The sequence below is a fragment of the Callithrix jacchus genome, chromosome 22, assembly GCF_049354715.1.
Source record: "Callithrix jacchus isolate 240 chromosome 22, calJac240_pri, whole genome shotgun sequence".
NCBI classification, from domain to species: Eukaryota; Metazoa; Chordata; class Mammalia; order Primates; family Cebidae; genus Callithrix; species Callithrix jacchus.
This window is the reverse complement of record NC_133523.1, coordinates 15,999,637-16,016,156: the sequence shown is the minus strand read 5'-3', so window position 1 is coordinate 16,016,156 and position 16,520 is coordinate 15,999,637. Positions and strand designations below refer to the sequence as shown.

The 16,520-nt window shown below is 49.7% G+C and overlaps 1 protein-coding gene and 1 long non-coding RNA gene across 3 annotated transcripts in view; one reads left to right on the top strand and one right to left on the bottom strand.

The window, feature by feature from the left end:
- LOC103789816 (uncharacterized) overlaps window positions 1–13,726 on the bottom strand; it is a 34,104-nt gene extending 20,378 nt beyond the window's left edge. The window contains exons 1-2 of the long non-coding RNA XR_008478786.2: window positions 13,129–13,726; window positions 6,016–6,160 (exon numbers count right to left, since the gene is read on the bottom strand). This is a non-coding gene — a long non-coding RNA (uncharacterized LOC103789816). The remainder of the gene's footprint in view (window positions 1–6,015; window positions 6,161–13,128) is intronic.
- A 143-nt stretch (window positions 13,727–13,869) lies between these two features.
- On the top strand, window positions 13,870–16,483 carry BST2 (bone marrow stromal cell antigen 2). Of its 2 annotated transcripts, none has more exons than XR_004737832.3 (5): window positions 13,870–14,205; window positions 15,020–15,095; window positions 15,276–15,452; window positions 15,646–15,793; window positions 16,166–16,483. XR_004737832.3 is itself a non-coding variant. In XM_035283614.3 (5 exons), exons 1-4 carry the CDS (start codon window positions 13,900–13,902, stop codon window positions 15,776–15,778), a joined length of 576 nt encoding a protein of 191 aa, XP_035139505.1. In that variant the 5' UTR covers window positions 13,870–13,899; the 3' UTR covers window positions 15,779–15,793; window positions 16,166–16,483. The 2 variants fall into 2 exon arrangements, 1 of the variants encoding a protein (XP_035139505.1); XM_035283614.3 differs by having other exon boundaries at window positions 15,276–15,336.
- Window positions 16,484–16,520: the final 37 nt, after the last annotated feature.

Here is a 16,520-nt window from a genome sequence, read left to right as displayed (position 1 = left end):
GGCCGGGCGTGGTGGCTGATGCCTATATTCCCAGCACTTTGGGAGGCCAAGGCAGGTGGATCACGAGGTCACGAGATCGAGACCATCCTGATCAACAAGGTGAAACCTCATCTCTACTAAAAATACAAAAATTAGCTGGGCATGGTGGTACGTGCCTATAGTCCCAGCTACTCAGGAGGCTGAGGCAGGAGAATTGCTTGAACCCAGGAGGCGGAGGTTGCAGTGAGCCAAGGTCGTGCCATTGCACTCCAATCTGGATAACAACAGCAAGACTCCATCTCAGAAAAAAAAAGAAAAAGAAACTGTCACCTTTATTTAAAATCAGTTAGTTGTAAATACATACATATATTTATGGTCTCTCTTTTTCTGTTCCATTGGCCTATGTATCTGCTTTTATTCAAGTACCATACTATTTTAGTCACTTTAACTTTGTAGTATATTTCAAAGTCAGGTGGGGTGATATCTTCATTTTTTTATTGCTTTGGATATTTAGGATCTTCTGTGGTACTGTGTGAATTTTGGATATACTTTTTAAAATTTCTATGAAGTATGTCACTGGTATTTTGATAGAGTTGCATTATATCTGTAGATCATTTTGTGTAATACAGATATTTAATTAATGTCAATTCATGAGTGAATAATATTTGTGTATTAATTTCTTTAATGTTCTTTAGAGTATAATGTAAAGGTGTTTCAACTTTTTGGTTAAACTGATTTCAAAGCATAGTTACTCAAGTCATTTTAGATGGAATTGCTTTTTAATTTCATTTTGAGATAGTGCATAGAAATGCTACTTACTTTTGGATGTAGCTTATGTATTCTGAAAGTTTAATGACCTTGTTTATTAGTTCTAACAGTTTTTTGTTTTTTTTTTTTGAGACGGAGGTTTGCTCTTGTTACCCAGGCTGGAGTGCAATGTCGCAATCTCGGCTCACCGCAACCTCTGCCTCCTGGGTTCAGGCAATTCTCCTGCCTCAGCCTCCCGAGTAGCTGGGATTACAGGCATGCGCCACCGTGCCCAGCTAAGTATTTTTTTTAGTAGAGACGGGGTTTCACCATGTTGACCAGGATGGTCTCGAGCTCTTGACCTTGTGATCCCCCCGCCTCGGCCTCCCAAAGTGCTGGGATTACAGGCATGAGCCACTGCGCCCGGCTCTAACAGTTTTTTGTAAAGTCTTTGGTTTTCCATTCTTCAGATTTTGTACAGGGATAATTTAACTTTTTTTTTTCCAGTCTGGTTGCTTTTGGTTTTACTCTCTAATTTCTTTGTCTTGGACATGTAATACCATGTTTAGTAAGACTGATTCGAGTGAGCATCCTTGTCTTGTTCTAGCTCTTAGAGTAAAAGCTTGCAACATATCCCTGTTTAGTATGTGGTCCGCTGTGCATTTTTTGTTTATATGCGGCATTTATTGGCTGAGGTGCATTTGTTCCATACCTAACTTTTTCAGAGATTGATCACAAAGGAATGTCAACTTTTGTCAAACTTATTCTGCATCTATTTCTTTCTTTTTGTACTCTGCATCTATTTAAATGTTAGAGATGTGAAGTCACAATAAATCATTACATAAATACAAAAAATCCTCAGAGACTGCTATGGATATCTTTACGCCTGCAAACTAGAAAATTCAAAGAAAATCAATAAAATCCTGGATACACAAACTTCCAAGATACAGCCATGAAGAAGCAGAAGTCATGAACAAAGCAAAGATGTATAAAATATATAATGAAGGCTGGGGATGGTGGCTTACGCCTGTATCCCAGCACTTTGGGAGGCTGAGATGGGCAGATCACCAGAGGTCGGGAGTTCAAGACCAGCCTGACCAACATAGAGAAGCACTGTCTCTACTAAAAATGCAAAATTAGCCGGGTGTAGTGATGCATGCCTGTAATCTCAGCTACTCAAGAGGCTGAGGCAGGAGAATGGCTTTAACCCAGGAGGCGGGGGTTGCGGTGAGCCAAGGTTGTGCCATTGCACTCCAGCCTGGGTAACAAGAGCGAAACTCCGTCTCAAAAAAAAAAAAAAATCATAGGGGGTTGAAACTGACCTCTGGCAGGCTGAATCGCTTTTTGGTGGAGCCACAGGAGCAGGGATGTCTGTCCAGGTGTCGCCATGGGTGTCAGACAAGCAAAAAACTTGGAACGACTTCTCCAATGATCAGTCGACAATGGCGGTGTTATTTGCAAGAGTAATTGGGTAAGTTGCGTATCTTACAGCTTCCGGAATAATGACTGCTCTTCTCCCATCAAAAGCGGTTGAGGCCGGGTGCCGTGGGTCACACCTGTAATCCTAGCACTTTGGGAGGCCGAGGCGGCTGGATCACCTGCAGTCAGGAGTTTGAGACCAGCCTGGCTAGTATGGTGAAACCCGTCTCTGCTAAAAGTGTAAAAATTAGCTGGGCGTGGTGGTGTACGCCTGTAGCCTCAGTTACTCGGGAGACTAAGACAGATTAATTGCTTAAACCCAGGAGGTGGAGGTTGCAGTGAGCCGAGATCACGCCACTGCACTCCAGCCTGGGTGACGGAGTGAGACTCCATCTCAAAAAAAAGAAAACGGCAGTTAAGGCCAGGCACAGTGACACACATGTCACCCTAACACTTTGGAAGGCCGAGGTGGACGGATCACTTGAGGCCAGGAGTTGGAGACTAGCCTGGCCAACATAGTGAAACCCCATCTGTACTAAAAATACAAAAAAATTAGCCACTCATTCTGAATGCAGAATGAGACTCTGTCTCAAAAAAAAAAAAAAAACAAGCGATTGTGTCTTTGGCAAGGCCTGTTATCATTTAAACCATAGCCTGAATGTCTTCCAAAGTTGGCTTGGCCCAATAGCACAGGAATAATTACAGGAAAAGTTAGGTGGGGGTTGGGTTAGCTCAGCTTACTGTTCTAATTTTCTCACTGATAGAACTTTTGCAGTGGTGGTTTCAACAGATGGGTGCAGGAAGATTTTTTTTTTTTTTTTTTTTTGAGACAGTTCCAGTCTTGTTTCCCACTCGGGAGTACAGTGGCGTGATCTCAACCTCTGCCTCCCAGGTTCAAAGGATACTCCTGCCTCAGCCTCCACTGGAATTACAGGCTCATGCCACCACGCCAAGCTAATTGTTGTACTTTTAGTACAGATAGGGTTTCGCTGTGCCACCCAGGCTGGTCTCAAACTCCTGGACCCAAGTGATCCACCAGCCTCTGCCTCCCAAAGTGCTGGCATTACAAGCGTGAACCACCCCACTGATCAGAGGAAACATCTTAATACTTTGTTTGTTTTGAGACAGAGTCTCACTCTCTTGCCCAGGCTGGAGTGCAGTGGCATTATCTCAGTTCACTGCAGCCTCCACCTCCCGGTTCAAGCAATTCTCCTGCCTCAGCCTCCCAAGTAGCTGGGATTACAGGCATGTGCCACCACATTTGGCTCATTTTTGTATTTTTAGTAGAGATGGGGTTTCACCATATTGGCCAGACTGGTCTCCAACTCCTGATCTCAGGTGATCCTCCCTCCTCAGCCTCCCAAAGTGCTGGGATTACAGGCATGAGCCACCACACCTGGCCAAATTCTGAATTCTTCTTTAGGGGAAGTGAGAGCTTGGGACATAGGCATCCCCTTGGACCCAGTAACCCCACTTCTGGGAGTTTAGTCTAAAGAAAGGCTGCAGTCAAGTCCAAAACTTACGAAATGACAAGAGCGGACTCTGACGGGGACCTGTCACGTACACAGTGCTCAGCTAAGCCTTTCCGTATACTGCTTTTTCCTGTCAAAGAAAATAAAAATACGAGGACCTTCCAAAGGCATTATGCCAAGGAAAAGTTATGGTTGTTGTTTGTGTTGGCTTCTTTTTGTTGATGTTTGTTTTTGAGATGGACTCGCTCTCGCTGCAGTGCAGTGGCTCAATCTCGGCTCACTGCAACCTCTGCCTCCCGGGTTTAAGCGACTCTCTGCCTCATCCTCCCAAGTATCTAGGACTACAGGCACCATGCCCGGCTAATTTTTGTACTTTTAGTAGAGACGGGGTTTCACCATCTTGGCCAGGATGGTCTTCAACTCCTGACTTTGTGATCCACCCGCCTCATCCTCCCAAAGTGCTGGGATTACAGGTGTGAGTCACCGTACCCAGCCTAGTTTGTCTGTTTTTGAGACATGGTCTCATTCTGTTGCCCAGGCTGGTGTGCTGTCGAATGAACATGGCTCACTGCATTTTCCACCTCCTGGGCTCAAGGGATCCTCCCACCCAGCCTCCTGAGTAGTGATTGCCTGAGGTTGGGAGTTGGAGACCAGCCTGGCCAATATGGTGAAACCCCATCTCTACTAAAAATACAAAAATTAGCAAGATGCAGTGGCTCATGCCTGTAATCCCACCTCTTAGGGAGGCAGAGGTGGGAGGATAGCTTGACTCTAGGAGTTTGAGGCCTGCCTGGGCATTATAGGGAGACCCCATTCTCCATAAAAAGAAAAAAAAAAAAAAGACAAAAAATTAGCCAGGCATGATGGCGGGTGCCTGTCATCCCAGCTACTCAGGAGGCTGAGGCAGGAGAATCACTTGAACTCAGAGGCTTCAGTGAGCCAAGATCACGCCACTGCATTTCAGCCACCACAGACACAGCCACCACGCCCAGCTAATTTTTAAATGTTTTGTTGAGATGTGGGTGGGGGATGGGGGTGAGGAGAAATTCACTTTGTTGCTCAGGCTAGTCTTGAACTTCTGGGCTTAGGCGATCCTCCTGCCTCAGCCTCCCAAAGTGCTGTTGTTAAGTGTTGTACCTTAAGCCAGATGCCTACAAAAAGACAAAAAAAAGTCCTCACACATCTCCAGATGATCGCCCTCATGAATTGTTCATACGTAAATTATTTGCTTAGCCCCTAAAGCTTTACAAGATGTCCAGTCTGTCTAAACGAAGATGTGTTGGCAGGACATGTAACTTCAAGTTTGCAAGCTCTGTCTGACCCCTTGTCTGTGGAACCAGTCTGCTGAATTTCATACCGACAGCACAGATGACAAGTTTACTTTCCCCGGCGCAAAACAAAGGCAGGATGACAGCCATCAACCCTCCACCAGACCCTGAGAGAGCTGCAAAATTAATCTTTCCTTTCCCTCTCAAATGTTTGCCTTTCCTTATATATAGCCATAGTTTCAGTTTCCCTGGGCACCAATTAAAGTCAGAAGAACGTAACTAATGAGAAATCTCATTTCCTACTCTCTTTTTCTTGTTTTCTGGTTGATGGAGATACTGTTTCAGTCTGTAACTTGCATGAACATTCCAATAGACTGGGAAGCAGCTGTGACTACACCCCAGCTGTAAGAAACCAGAGTTTGGCCGGGCGCAGTGGCTCACACTTGTCATCCCAGCACTTTGGCAGGCCAAGGCAGGTGGTAATCAGGTCAGGAGTTTGAGACCAGCCTGGCCAACATCGTGAATCCCCGTCTCTACTTAAAATATAAAAATTAGCCAGGTATGGTGGCACACACCTGTGACCCCAGCTACTCGGGAGGCTGAGGCACAAGAATCACTTGAATCTGGGAGGCAGAGGTTGCAGTGAGCTAAGATTACACCACTGCACTCCAGCCTGGGCAGCAGAGTGAGACTCTATCTCAAAAAAAAAAAAAAAAGAAGAAGAAAGAAAAGCAGAGGCCGGAGGGCAAGGAGCTGGTCCATCATGATGGAATTTGAGCCCAAGTCTGACTCCAAACGTTACAACTGTGTGAGTCAGAGACAGCGCCTCAGTTTGAGTTTTGATTGAGTTTTATTGCCTGCGACCAAGGCGGGTGGCTAACGCTTAAAACTGTATTGGCCCCGAGGAAGGGGCTTGATTTTTTTTTTTTTTTTTTTTTTTTATAGCTTGCTTAGGGGAAGGGAGGGGGAGTTTAGCGGAAGCAGAATTTTATAGAAGCAGAGCAAGCAAGTTAGTAGGAGGAGGCTGGTAACCAGGAGGCAGGAGGTTTCCATAGCTGCTGGTTACTAAGAGTATTTTTATACAATTATTAAGGGGGGTAACAGGGGGGACTTTTTATATAATTACTTACCAAGGGGGGGTTCAAGGAGAGGTATTTACAGTAGCAGGCAGGCTTGCCAAGCAGGACATGGTTCCGTTGGTTACCCGTACTGAGAAGAGCATGACCCAAACCTCACCGTTCAAGGCTCTGAGTAGAGCGTGACCCAGTAATGCACCTGAGGGAGAAATGGCAGGGAGGGAAAGGCTACAATGGAGTTTACCGCTAAGACGGAGTCAGGCAGGCTAGCACAAACCTGCACTCAGGTCTCCCCAGGGCAGGGCTTGTCACCCTTGGCGGCGCCTCTGACACTTGGGGCTTGATCATTTACCGTGGGGGCCGATCTGTGCACCGATGTGTGTAGAGCAGCGTCCCTGGCCTACATCCCTGGATGCCAGGAGAACTCCCAGCACCCGTGGTGACAACAAAAATGTCCCGTGAGGCAGAATCACCCCTGCGCAGTGAGCGCTCTGGGGCCAGCGCCTTCCTACAGGAAAGGAGGCGTCGTTAGATGCACGCCGAGGGCCGCGTCTCAGTAGCCCAAAGTAAGTGAAATATACACGTAGTGTGATAACAAACAAATGAAACAGCTGAGGGTCGATTGTGGATTGAGGGTCGACTACTTAAATGTTTTTAAGTAGTTTCTTTTATGTATTTATTTATTATTATTATACTTTCAGTTCTAGGGTACATGTGCAGATCCTGCAGGATTGTTACGTAGGTATACACGTGCCATGGTGGTTTGCTGCCTCCATTCCCCCATCACCTACATTCGGTATTTCTCCTAATGTTATCCCTCCCAATCTTCCCACTCAATTTTTTTTTTTTTTCTTAGCCGGAGGCAGTGGTTCACACTTATAATCCCAGTACTTTGGGAGGCTGAGGAGGGAGGATCCCATGAGCCCAGGAGTTGGAGACCAGCCTGGGCAACATAGGAAGATCCTGTCTCTACAAACAATACACACATTAGCTGGGCATGATGGTGGTGAGTGCCTGTAGTCTCAGCTACTCAGGAGGTTGAGGCAGGAGGATCACTTGAGCCCAGGAGTTTGAGACAAGCCTGGCCAACATAGTGAGACCCCATCTCCACAAAAATAAAAAATTAGCCATGTGTAGTACTGTGTATCTGTGGTCTCAGCCACTCAGGAGGGTGAGGTGGGAGGATTGATCACTCAAGCCCAGGAGGTCAAGGCTGCAGTGAGCTATGATCGTGCTCCAGCCTGGGCGACAGAGCAAAAGCCTGTCTTTAATAAACAAATAAAAGGCCAGGCTTTGTGGCTGATGCCTGTAATCCCAGCACTTTGGGAGGGCAAGGTGGTGGATCATAAGGTCAGGTATTCAAGACCAGGCTGGCCAATATGGTGAAACCCTGTCTCTACTAACAATACAAAAATTAGCTGGGGATGGTGGCGCACGCCTGTTGCAGCTACTCAGGTGGCTGAGGCAGAAGAATAGCTTGAACCCAGGAGGAGAAGGTTGCAGTGAGCTGAGATCGCGTCACTGCACTCCAGCCTGGGTGACGGAGCAAGATTCTGTCTAAATAAATAAAAAGTGATGGGAAATTGGGTGTAGGGAATGTGGGAAATTCTTTGTACTAGGCTCACTTTTTTTTTTTCCTGCAAATCTGAAACTATTTTAAAATAAAATTTTTTTTCTTTTTTTTTGAGACAGAGTCTCACTCTGTAGCCAGGCTTAAGTGCAGTGGCACAATCTCAGCTTACTGCAATCTCCACCTCTAGGTTCAAGCGATTCTCGTGCCTCAGCCTCCCGAGTAGCTGGAATTATAGGCACCCACCATCACGCCCAGATAATTTTTATATTTTTAGTAGAGACGGGGTTTCACCATGATGGCCAAGCTGGTCTCAAACTCCTGACCTCACGTGATCCTCCCACCTTGGCCTTTTAAAGTGCTGGGATTACAGGCATAACTACCGTGCCCAGTTGAAACCAAAATAGTGCCGGCGCTGGGGGCAGTGGCACACTCCTGTAATTCCAGCACTTTGGGGGCTGAGGCAGGAGGATCCTTGGAGCCCAGGAGTTTGAGACCAGCCTGGGAAACATATTAAGGCCCCATCTCTACAAAAAAAAAAATAGAAAATTAGCCAGGCATGGTGTGCACACCTGTAGTCCCAGCCACAAAGGAGGCTGAGGTGAGAGGATTGCTTGAGCCCAGACGGTCAAGGCTGCAGTGAGCTACGACTGCACCACTGTACTCCAGCCTGGGCGACAGGACAAGACTGTCTCAAAAGAAAAGAAAGGAAAAAAAGAATGGCAGCATGACAGTTTCCATTTGTAATTTTATTGTTAAAAGTAATTGTGGTTTCTGCCATTACTTTTAATTAATATAATTAATACCATGACAAATAATGGCAGGCCGGGCGCGGCGGCTCACACCTGTAATCTCAGCACTTTGGGAGACCGAGGTGGGCAGATCACGAGGTCAGGAGTTTGAGACGAGCCTGGTTAACATGGAGAAACCCCATCGCTACTAAAAATACAAAAATTAGCCAGGCATGCTGTCGGGTGCCTGTAATCCCAGCTACTCAGCAGGCTGAGGCAGGAGAATTGATTGAACCCAGGAGGCGGAGGTTGCAGCCGGGAGCCGAGATTGTGCCACTGCTCCCCAGCCTGGGCAACAGAGCGAGAGTCCAAATTAAAAAATAAAGTAATGGCAGAGGCTGGGCGCGGTGACTCACACCTGTAATCCCAACACTGGGAGGCCAAGTCGGGCGGATCACTAGAGGTCAGGAGTTTGAGACCAGCACGGCCAAGGTGGCAAAACCTGAAGTCTCTACTAAAAATACAGAAAGTAGCCGGGCGTGGTGGGGGGCATCTGTAGTCACAGCCACTCGGGAGGCTGAGGCAGGAGAATTGCTTGAACCCAGGAGGCAGAGGTTGCACTGAGCTGAGATCACACCACTGCACTCCAGTCTGGGTGACAGAAGGAGACGCCATCTCAAAAAAAAAAAAAAAAAAGTGATGGCAGAAACTGCAATTACTTTTGCACCAAACTAATATAGAAACACATTATGTGTATATATATTTTAAAATGTAAAATAAAATATAGGCCAGATGCTGTGGGTCATGTCTGTAATCCCAGCACTTTGGGAGGCCGAGGCGGGTGGATCTCCTGAGGTCAGGAGTTTAAGACCAGCCTAGCCAACACTGTGAAACCCGTCTCTACTAAAAGTACAAAAAATTAGCTGGGCGTGGTGTCGCACGCCTGTAATCCCAGCTACTCAGGAGGCTGAGGCAGGAGAATCGCTTGAACCCGGGAGGTGGAGGTTGCAGTGAGCCAAGATTGCGCCATTGCACTCCAGCCTGGGTGACAAGAGCAAGACTCTCTCTCAAAATAATAAATTAATTAAATAAAATAAATATATACTACATATATATATGTATTTTGTTAAATAGAGATAGGGTCGCCTTATGTTGGCCAGGCTGGTCTCAAACTCCTGGCCTCAAGCAATCCTCCTATCTCGGCCTCCCAAAGTACTGGGACTGCAGGCGTAAGCCACTGCACCTGGCCCACCATTTATAATTTTAAAGGAAAGAGCAACAGACTTTCAGTTTGGAGGGCTGGGACCATTTGCAGGTACAAAATTTAGGGAGGACACCAATCTATTATTATTATTATTAATTTTTTTAAATCAGAGTCTCATTCTGTTGCCCAGGCTGAAGTGCAGTGGCGTGATCTCGGCTCACTTCAACCTCTGCCTCCTGGGTTCAGGCGATTCTTCTGCCTCAGCCTCCCAAATAGCTGGGACTACAGGTGCATGCCACCATGCCCGGCTAATTTTTTTTTTTTTTTAATATATATTTTTTTGGTAGAGACAGGGTTTCACCATGTTGGCCAGGCTGGTCTTGAACTCATGACCTCGTGTCTGCCTCGGCCTCCCAAAACCAATCTATTATTATCCACACTTTACAGCTGGGGAAATCAATGCTGAGAGGAAAGTCATTCACTTAGGGGTGCATCACCCTGGCCTCCAACCTGCAGTTCAGTTCATGAAATCGTGACTTCTGACCTGGTCCCAAACTGACCCTAAAGTTTCCAGGCCCAAACAGTGCCTGCTCAAATAAATCAGGCAAAGGTCGTGTCTTTGAACCTGGAGTCCTGGCAACGCTGATAGGTCCCTCCTCATGGGACAAGATCACCGTTGGACTTTTCAGCAGATCATCTCCCACCGCTTGTTAATTGGTTCTTGTTTCTAAGTGATTTTTTGTTTATTTGTTGAAGAGATGGGTTTCCACTCTGTCACCCCGGCTGGAGTGTAGTGGCGCAATTCCAGCTCACTGCAGCCTCAAACTCCTGGGTTCAAGCAATCCTCCTGCCTCAGCCTCCTGAGTAGCTGGGACCACAGGTATGTACACTACCATGCCTGGCTGTAAGTGGCTTTAATGGGGTCCTTTTAGGAAGAGAGATGTTGGAGTGAGGGTCTGGGGGAGTTCCCCAGGCCTTCTGGGAGGCCTGGGCTCTGGCCTTGGCTTTGCCTGCCATCTGGCCCTGCTGAAAACAAAAAACGTGGAAACGGCTGGGGTGTGGTGACTCATGCCTGTATTCCCAGCACTTTGACAGGCTGAGGCAGCCAGATCACGAGGTCAGGAGTTCAAGACTAGACTTGTGGGTAACCTCCCCATACAGGCACCGAGGAATGAGAGCTAAGCAGAACCCTGGCACAGGTAGGGCTTGAGGAATATCTCACTTTATAGTGTTACTACTCAGCTATTTCCTTTTATATAATCCTTTACATGATCATGTATTAGTTTATAGAAATAGGGCTTGACGAAATCCCTTTATATAAACTTCTATATATAATCATATAATAGTTGATGAGTGCCTAAAGAATATCTCCCTACATATATACCTATAATTATATCTTAGTTCATAATCGGAGGAATGCCTAGAGTGGACACAGTATAGAGCATGAATTAAGGAATAAGCAGCTTATAATCAGAGGAATGTCTAGAGCAGACACAGTGCAGAGCATGATTTAAGGGAAAACAGTTACACCAGGACAAGAATCCATGGCCCAGGCAGCAGCGTTCAGTATCATAAAGATGCCCGCTGTATGGCAGGCTTGGGGCGAGAGCCACTCCCCCGATAAAGGAATTGGAGGACCTTGCTCCAGTTCTTGTGGAAGGCTGCCCTTAGCCCGGCAATCCACCTTGGTGACTGTGAACTTTATCAGCTCTTGCTACTGTGCTGCTTGAAAAGCATCTTCCCATAGAACCCATTGGAAGCTGCCAGAAGGTGGTGGTAACCCTGACAGCTCTGTCATTCTATGTGACTTAAAGCATCCTCCTATAAATCTTAGAAGTAGTTTGCCCATAGACAGAAGTATTGCACACTGCACCCTCTTCACTGCGCACGGCCCACCTCCTGGCCTAGGTGACCTAATGGGGGTGGACCCCTTGTCTTACTGCTCACAACCATAGCACTATCCTTAAAGATGACTTCACTCACTGCCCTGCCCCCTAACCTAGACACAATAAATACTCAGGCTTCTGGACATTCAGGGCCTTACCTGACTCTGCGTATAGGTGGCGTGGCCCCCCCAAGCCCAGCTGCATCTTCCTTGTACTTCTGTGTCCTGTCTGTATTTCTCGGATCCTGCGCCTCAGCACAGCATAAGGCTCACCCCACGGCCCTGTGGGGCCCTCAGCCCTACAAGACTGACCAACAATGAGAAACCTACTAAAAATACAAATCACTAAAAATACAAAACTTAGCCAGGTATGGGGGTGCATGCCTGTACTCCCAGCTACTCCGGGAAGCGGAAGTTGCGGTGAGGCAAGATCGGGCCATTGCACTCCAGCCTCGGCAACAGAGCAAAACTCCATCTCAAAAACAAAAAACAAAACAAGGCCGGTGCAGTGGCTAACGCCTGTAATCCCAGCACGTTGGGAGGCTGAGGCCAGTGGATCACAAGGTCAGGAATTCAGGACCAGCATGGCCAACATGGTGAAACCCCATTCCTACTAAAAATACAAAAATTAGCCAGACACGGTGGCGGGTGCCTGTAATCCCAGCTCTCAGGAGGCTGAGGCAGGAGAATGGCTTCAATCAGGGAGGCGGAGGTTGCGTGAGCCAAGATCATGCCATTGTACTCCAGCCTGGCAACAAGAGCAAAACTCTGTCTCACACACACACACACACACACACACACACACGGAAATGGCAGACCCAACAGAATCTGGGCTGTGGTCAGCCTGTGGCTGAAGAAGCTACAAGAAAAATATGCAGCCCCCTTCCTGTGGTCATGCCCTGCAGTTGGGCACCGATAATGGTGCTGATTTCCTGCAGGAAGCTCTGGCTCTCTTAGCCACATGAGCAGCAGCTTAGTACAGCCTGAGTGCCCCACCCCAGTGTCCACGCCCACAGCACTCGCCCCATCCCAGGTTTCTTCCCCAGATGTCTCCCAGGCCCATTGGGTTTAGCACATCCCAAGTGGAGCCAACTATCTTTCCTCAAAGAAAAATCCTTGTTAAGCAGAGCATGCTAGCTCAAGCCTGTAATCCCAGCATTTTTGGAGGCCGAGGCAGGCAGATTGCCTGAGCTCAGGAGTTTGAGACCACCCTGGCCAACATGGTAAAACCCCGTCTCTACTAAAAACCAGAAGAAATTAACCTGGTGTGGTGGTGTGCACCTGTAGTCCCAGTTATTCGGGAGGCTGAGGCAGGAGAATCACTTGAACCCGGGAGGCGGAGGTTGCAGTGAGCCAAGATCACTCCACTGCACTCCAGCATGGGCGACAGAGCAAGACTCTGTCTCAAAAAAAACAATGCAAATACAAAAAATATTAGTCGGGTGTGGTGGCCCGCACTTGTAGTCCCAGCTACTGGCGAGGCTGAGGCGGGAGAATCAGTTGAATCTGGGAGGTAGAGTCTGCAGTGAGCTGAGATTGCACCATTGCACTCCAGCCTGGGCGACAGAGTGAGACCTTATCTCAAAAAGAAAGAAAGATTCTCACTATTATCTTTCCATCCATTTGCCCTGAGCCACAGGCCTGGCAGGTGGTGTGTGCATCCATTGAGTACCTACTGGATACCAAAGCACGTTACTGGCACCTCCTCCCTCGCCTGTCCTGGAGAGGCTGGCCCTGTTATTGTTCCTTTACAGATGAAGAAGCAGGCTCAGTTTACCTGGCATCCTGGAGTCGCAGGAGCACTTTTTCTGGAAGTAGGAGCCCGTTTCCTGCCGGTGGCGGGACAGAAACCAATATTGTTTGTTGGCTGGGGCGTCCCCTGGTGGCCAAATGCAGAACTGCAGCCTGGGCCGTGTAGGCCTGTGGGGTCTCCCAGCTTCCTGATGGCTCCAGTCTCACCTCCTGCTCACACACCCTCCCATAGTCCCCTCGGTGGGGACAGCGGCCCTGAATGAAGCCCTGATCATCACCACGGAGACACCTGAACACAAAACCTAGTCTCTAGGGTCAGACCCAGGCCCTGCCCCCACTCCACCACTCAACTGTGAAACCTCAGTTTCCCCAGGTGGGGACTGGGCCAGCGATCACCGCCTCTGCCTCTTCAGGTCATGGTACAGATGAATGCAGGCTGGCATGGCCTAGGCACCCAGTAACTCACAGGAGAGATGCAGGGACTTGAGTGGAGTGTCCCAGGCAGCCACAGCTTCCCTACTACAGGAGGTCTGGCTGGCACCCAGTTGGGAAGGGCCCAAGGCCTTTTAAAGCAGGGTGAAAACAAGGCCATCTCCCTTCTGGGAAACTGAAACTAAAAGCCTAAGGATCCTCTGCCTGTAGGTGGCCCAGGCCGGAGCTGCTGCTAAGAGTACTTCCTGGATCTTGCTATTGGTCAGGAGGGGCTTTTATGCTAATAATGGGGAGGCCCGCAGAAGATTCCAGCACCCTCCTCTAACTCCAGGCCAGACTCCTTTCAGTTAGTGGGGAGCTCTAGATGGCACCTACTTTGTTTCACTATTCCCTAGTGCCCATGGATGACTTTCTGAAGCATGAGAGCAAGGAGCGCTGTAAGCTTCCAGTGGGGACAGGAGTTGTGGTGCTCCTGGTCATAGTGGCTGTGGCTCTGGGGGTGCTCCTGATTGTCTATGTCAAAAAGGCCAACAGCGAGGCCTGCCAAGAGGGCCACCGGGCAGTGATGGAGTGTCGAAATGTCACCCATCTCCTGGAACAAGAGCTGACCCGGGCCCAGGATGGCTTCCGGGATGCTGAGGCCCAGATCGCCACCTACAACCAGACTGTGGTAAGCATCTCAATTCCTTTGGATGGCCTAGTGCTGGGGGGCGTGAGCCGAGACACCCTCCCCAGAAATCTGACACAGAGTGGGTCTCCAGGGAGATGCGGGGAGGGAGGGGTCTTGAAACTGTTCCTGGGTCCCCACGTCAAGAGACCTAGGTTTACCTACCAGGGTTTGGGGCCCTCTGACCCAGTCTGGGACACTGGTGTAGGGGCAAGCCGTTAAAAGTCCCCAGATCCCCCAGATCAGGGACCTCAGTATCCCCACTGGGACTTAGGTGAATTTATACTTTCCAGGGCACTGGTATGGGTGGACTTGAAACTCCTCGTGGGCACCGGTCCTGGGAGAGTAGGAATCCCTGTTCAGGGTTGAATGGGGACCTCGCCAGACTCTGAAAAAGGAGACTCTTGAAATTTCCACTTCATCCCCGAGAAACTGAAATATATTCACCCGGGTCCCCATATGGGGGCTCTTGAAACTGTCACTGGGCATGTCACTTGGGCTGGGAAGTCCCACTGTGTTCTGGATTTGGTAGGACCCTCTAACTTTTCTTGGGCCATCTGAAAATGTCTACTAAACTTTGGTTATCGAGAGCCTCCAAGTTGCCATGTGGGGGGGGGGGGCTCACGCTTATGGGTGGCCCTGGGTGACTGTGGTTGTGGCTGTTCTTCAAGTTTAAAGATCACCGTGCAGAAGAGGGTTGGAAGAAAACCCGGAAAGGGTTTGCATTTAAGCCCCAGGACCTAGGGAAGAGGTCCAAGTCCCAGGGGCAACAGCCCAGGGCCAGAACCCCAGATTCTGACCCTTCCCTCTGTCCTAGATGACCCTAATGGCTTCCCTGGATAAGGAGAAGGCTCATTCCCTGGATGCGGAGAAGAAAGTGGAGGAGCTTGAGGGTAAGGAAGAGGGAAGGGAAGGGGCTGGGGAGGGGTAAGTCAGGAATGGAAGAGAGGGTGGGGCAGGGAGACCAGAGTTGGAGGTTAGGGTAAGGGGGAGGTCCTGTCCCAGAGTGGGGCAGGGCCAGAGCCTGGCCACGTGCTGACTCGCCCCCTGATTCTGTCCACCCACTCCACCAGGAGAGATCACCACATTGAACCAGAAGCTTCAGGACGCCTCTATGGAGGTGGAGCGACTGAGGTCAGAGATAACCTCTCCCTCTGCTGCCCTCCACCCGCCACAGCCCTCTCAGCCCCGCGTTCCTACCCGGGGACCGAGGATCTCCTTGGCTCCCAAAATCCCCATTGTCCCAGGGGGTAAGGTTTGAGTCCCACAAAAGGACAACTTAGCCCCGAGGGTCACAGAGCCCTGGGTGGCCGCCATCCATTCCCTCCCCAGGGACTTGGATTGGGGCGGTGCGGCGGGAACTCCGAGGGGCGATGGACTTACAGGGAGGGCGGCAGGAGCCCGGTCGGGCAGATGCCTGATTTGCCCCTGTCTGTACCGCAGGAGGAAAAACCAGGACTTAAGCGCGAGAATCGCGGACCAGAAGAACTCCGCCAGCTCCCTGAAGGACACCAGCTCCGCGGCGGCGCCTCTGCTCCTGATTCTGCTGCTGGGCCTCAGCGCTCGGCTCCTCTGAGATCCCGGGAAGCCGGTCAGTGAGAAAGGGGCGGCCCCGGGAGGGAGAAGAAAGCTGGGGAAGAGGAGCAGGGAAGCCGGGACTTCGAGGTCTAGAGAGAGGGGCTGCAGGGGAGGGGACTGGCCGCAGAGGAGAGGGGTCTTGGGGAGGGAAGGGGAATCCAGTGAGAAGAGAAGGGTGCCCCGGAGCGGGGCGGGGCTTACTGCTATATGGGCGGGGCCATCGATGGGGGCGTGTCTATCGACGGAGGCGGGGTCAATAAATAGTGGGGGGCGGGTCTATGGGCGGAGGGGAAGGGCATGTAAGTAGTGGGGCGGGTCTATCGATGGGGCGGGGTCAGTGTCTGCTTCCTCGAGTCGGCCCTTAGTACCTCTTCTGGTCCTTTAGGCGCAGCTTCGAAGGGCCGGTTCCCGCTCAGCTTTTCGCTTGGACAATCCCGTGATCTCATCGGTTCTGGGAGGGTCATGGGGCAGCAGGTCTGGAGGGGCCATGGGGCAGTGCTGGGTGTAGGGACCCAGAGTTGCCTCCCTCCAGAGCCGGGCAGGGAATGATTGTCTCCTCTTGTCTCCCGCCCTGAGTTTGGGCATGGGGTGCCGTAGGGTGGCAACTGCTGCCTGGTACGGTTTTTTTTTGGGGGGGGTGCTTTTCTCTGGAGTCTTTGAGCTTCAAAAATAAACGCTTCCTTTCGGGGGGGGGCACACCTTACTCGAGTTCCTGGAGTGTCATTGTGTTAGTCCCGAAG

Coding starts and splice junctions, on each gene's coding strand:
- BST2 (XM_035283614.3), top strand. CDS start 13,900: ATGGCACCTACTTTGTTTCACTATTCCCTAGTGCCCATGGATGACTTT. Junction 15,096..15,275: donor GAAAGTGGAGGAGCTTGAGG/GTAAGGAAGAGG, acceptor CCACTCCACCAG/GAGAGATCACCACATTGAAC. Junction 15,337..15,645: donor ATGGAGGTGGAGCGACTGAG/GTCAGAGATAAC, acceptor TCTGTACCGCAG/GAGGAAAAACCAGGACTTAA.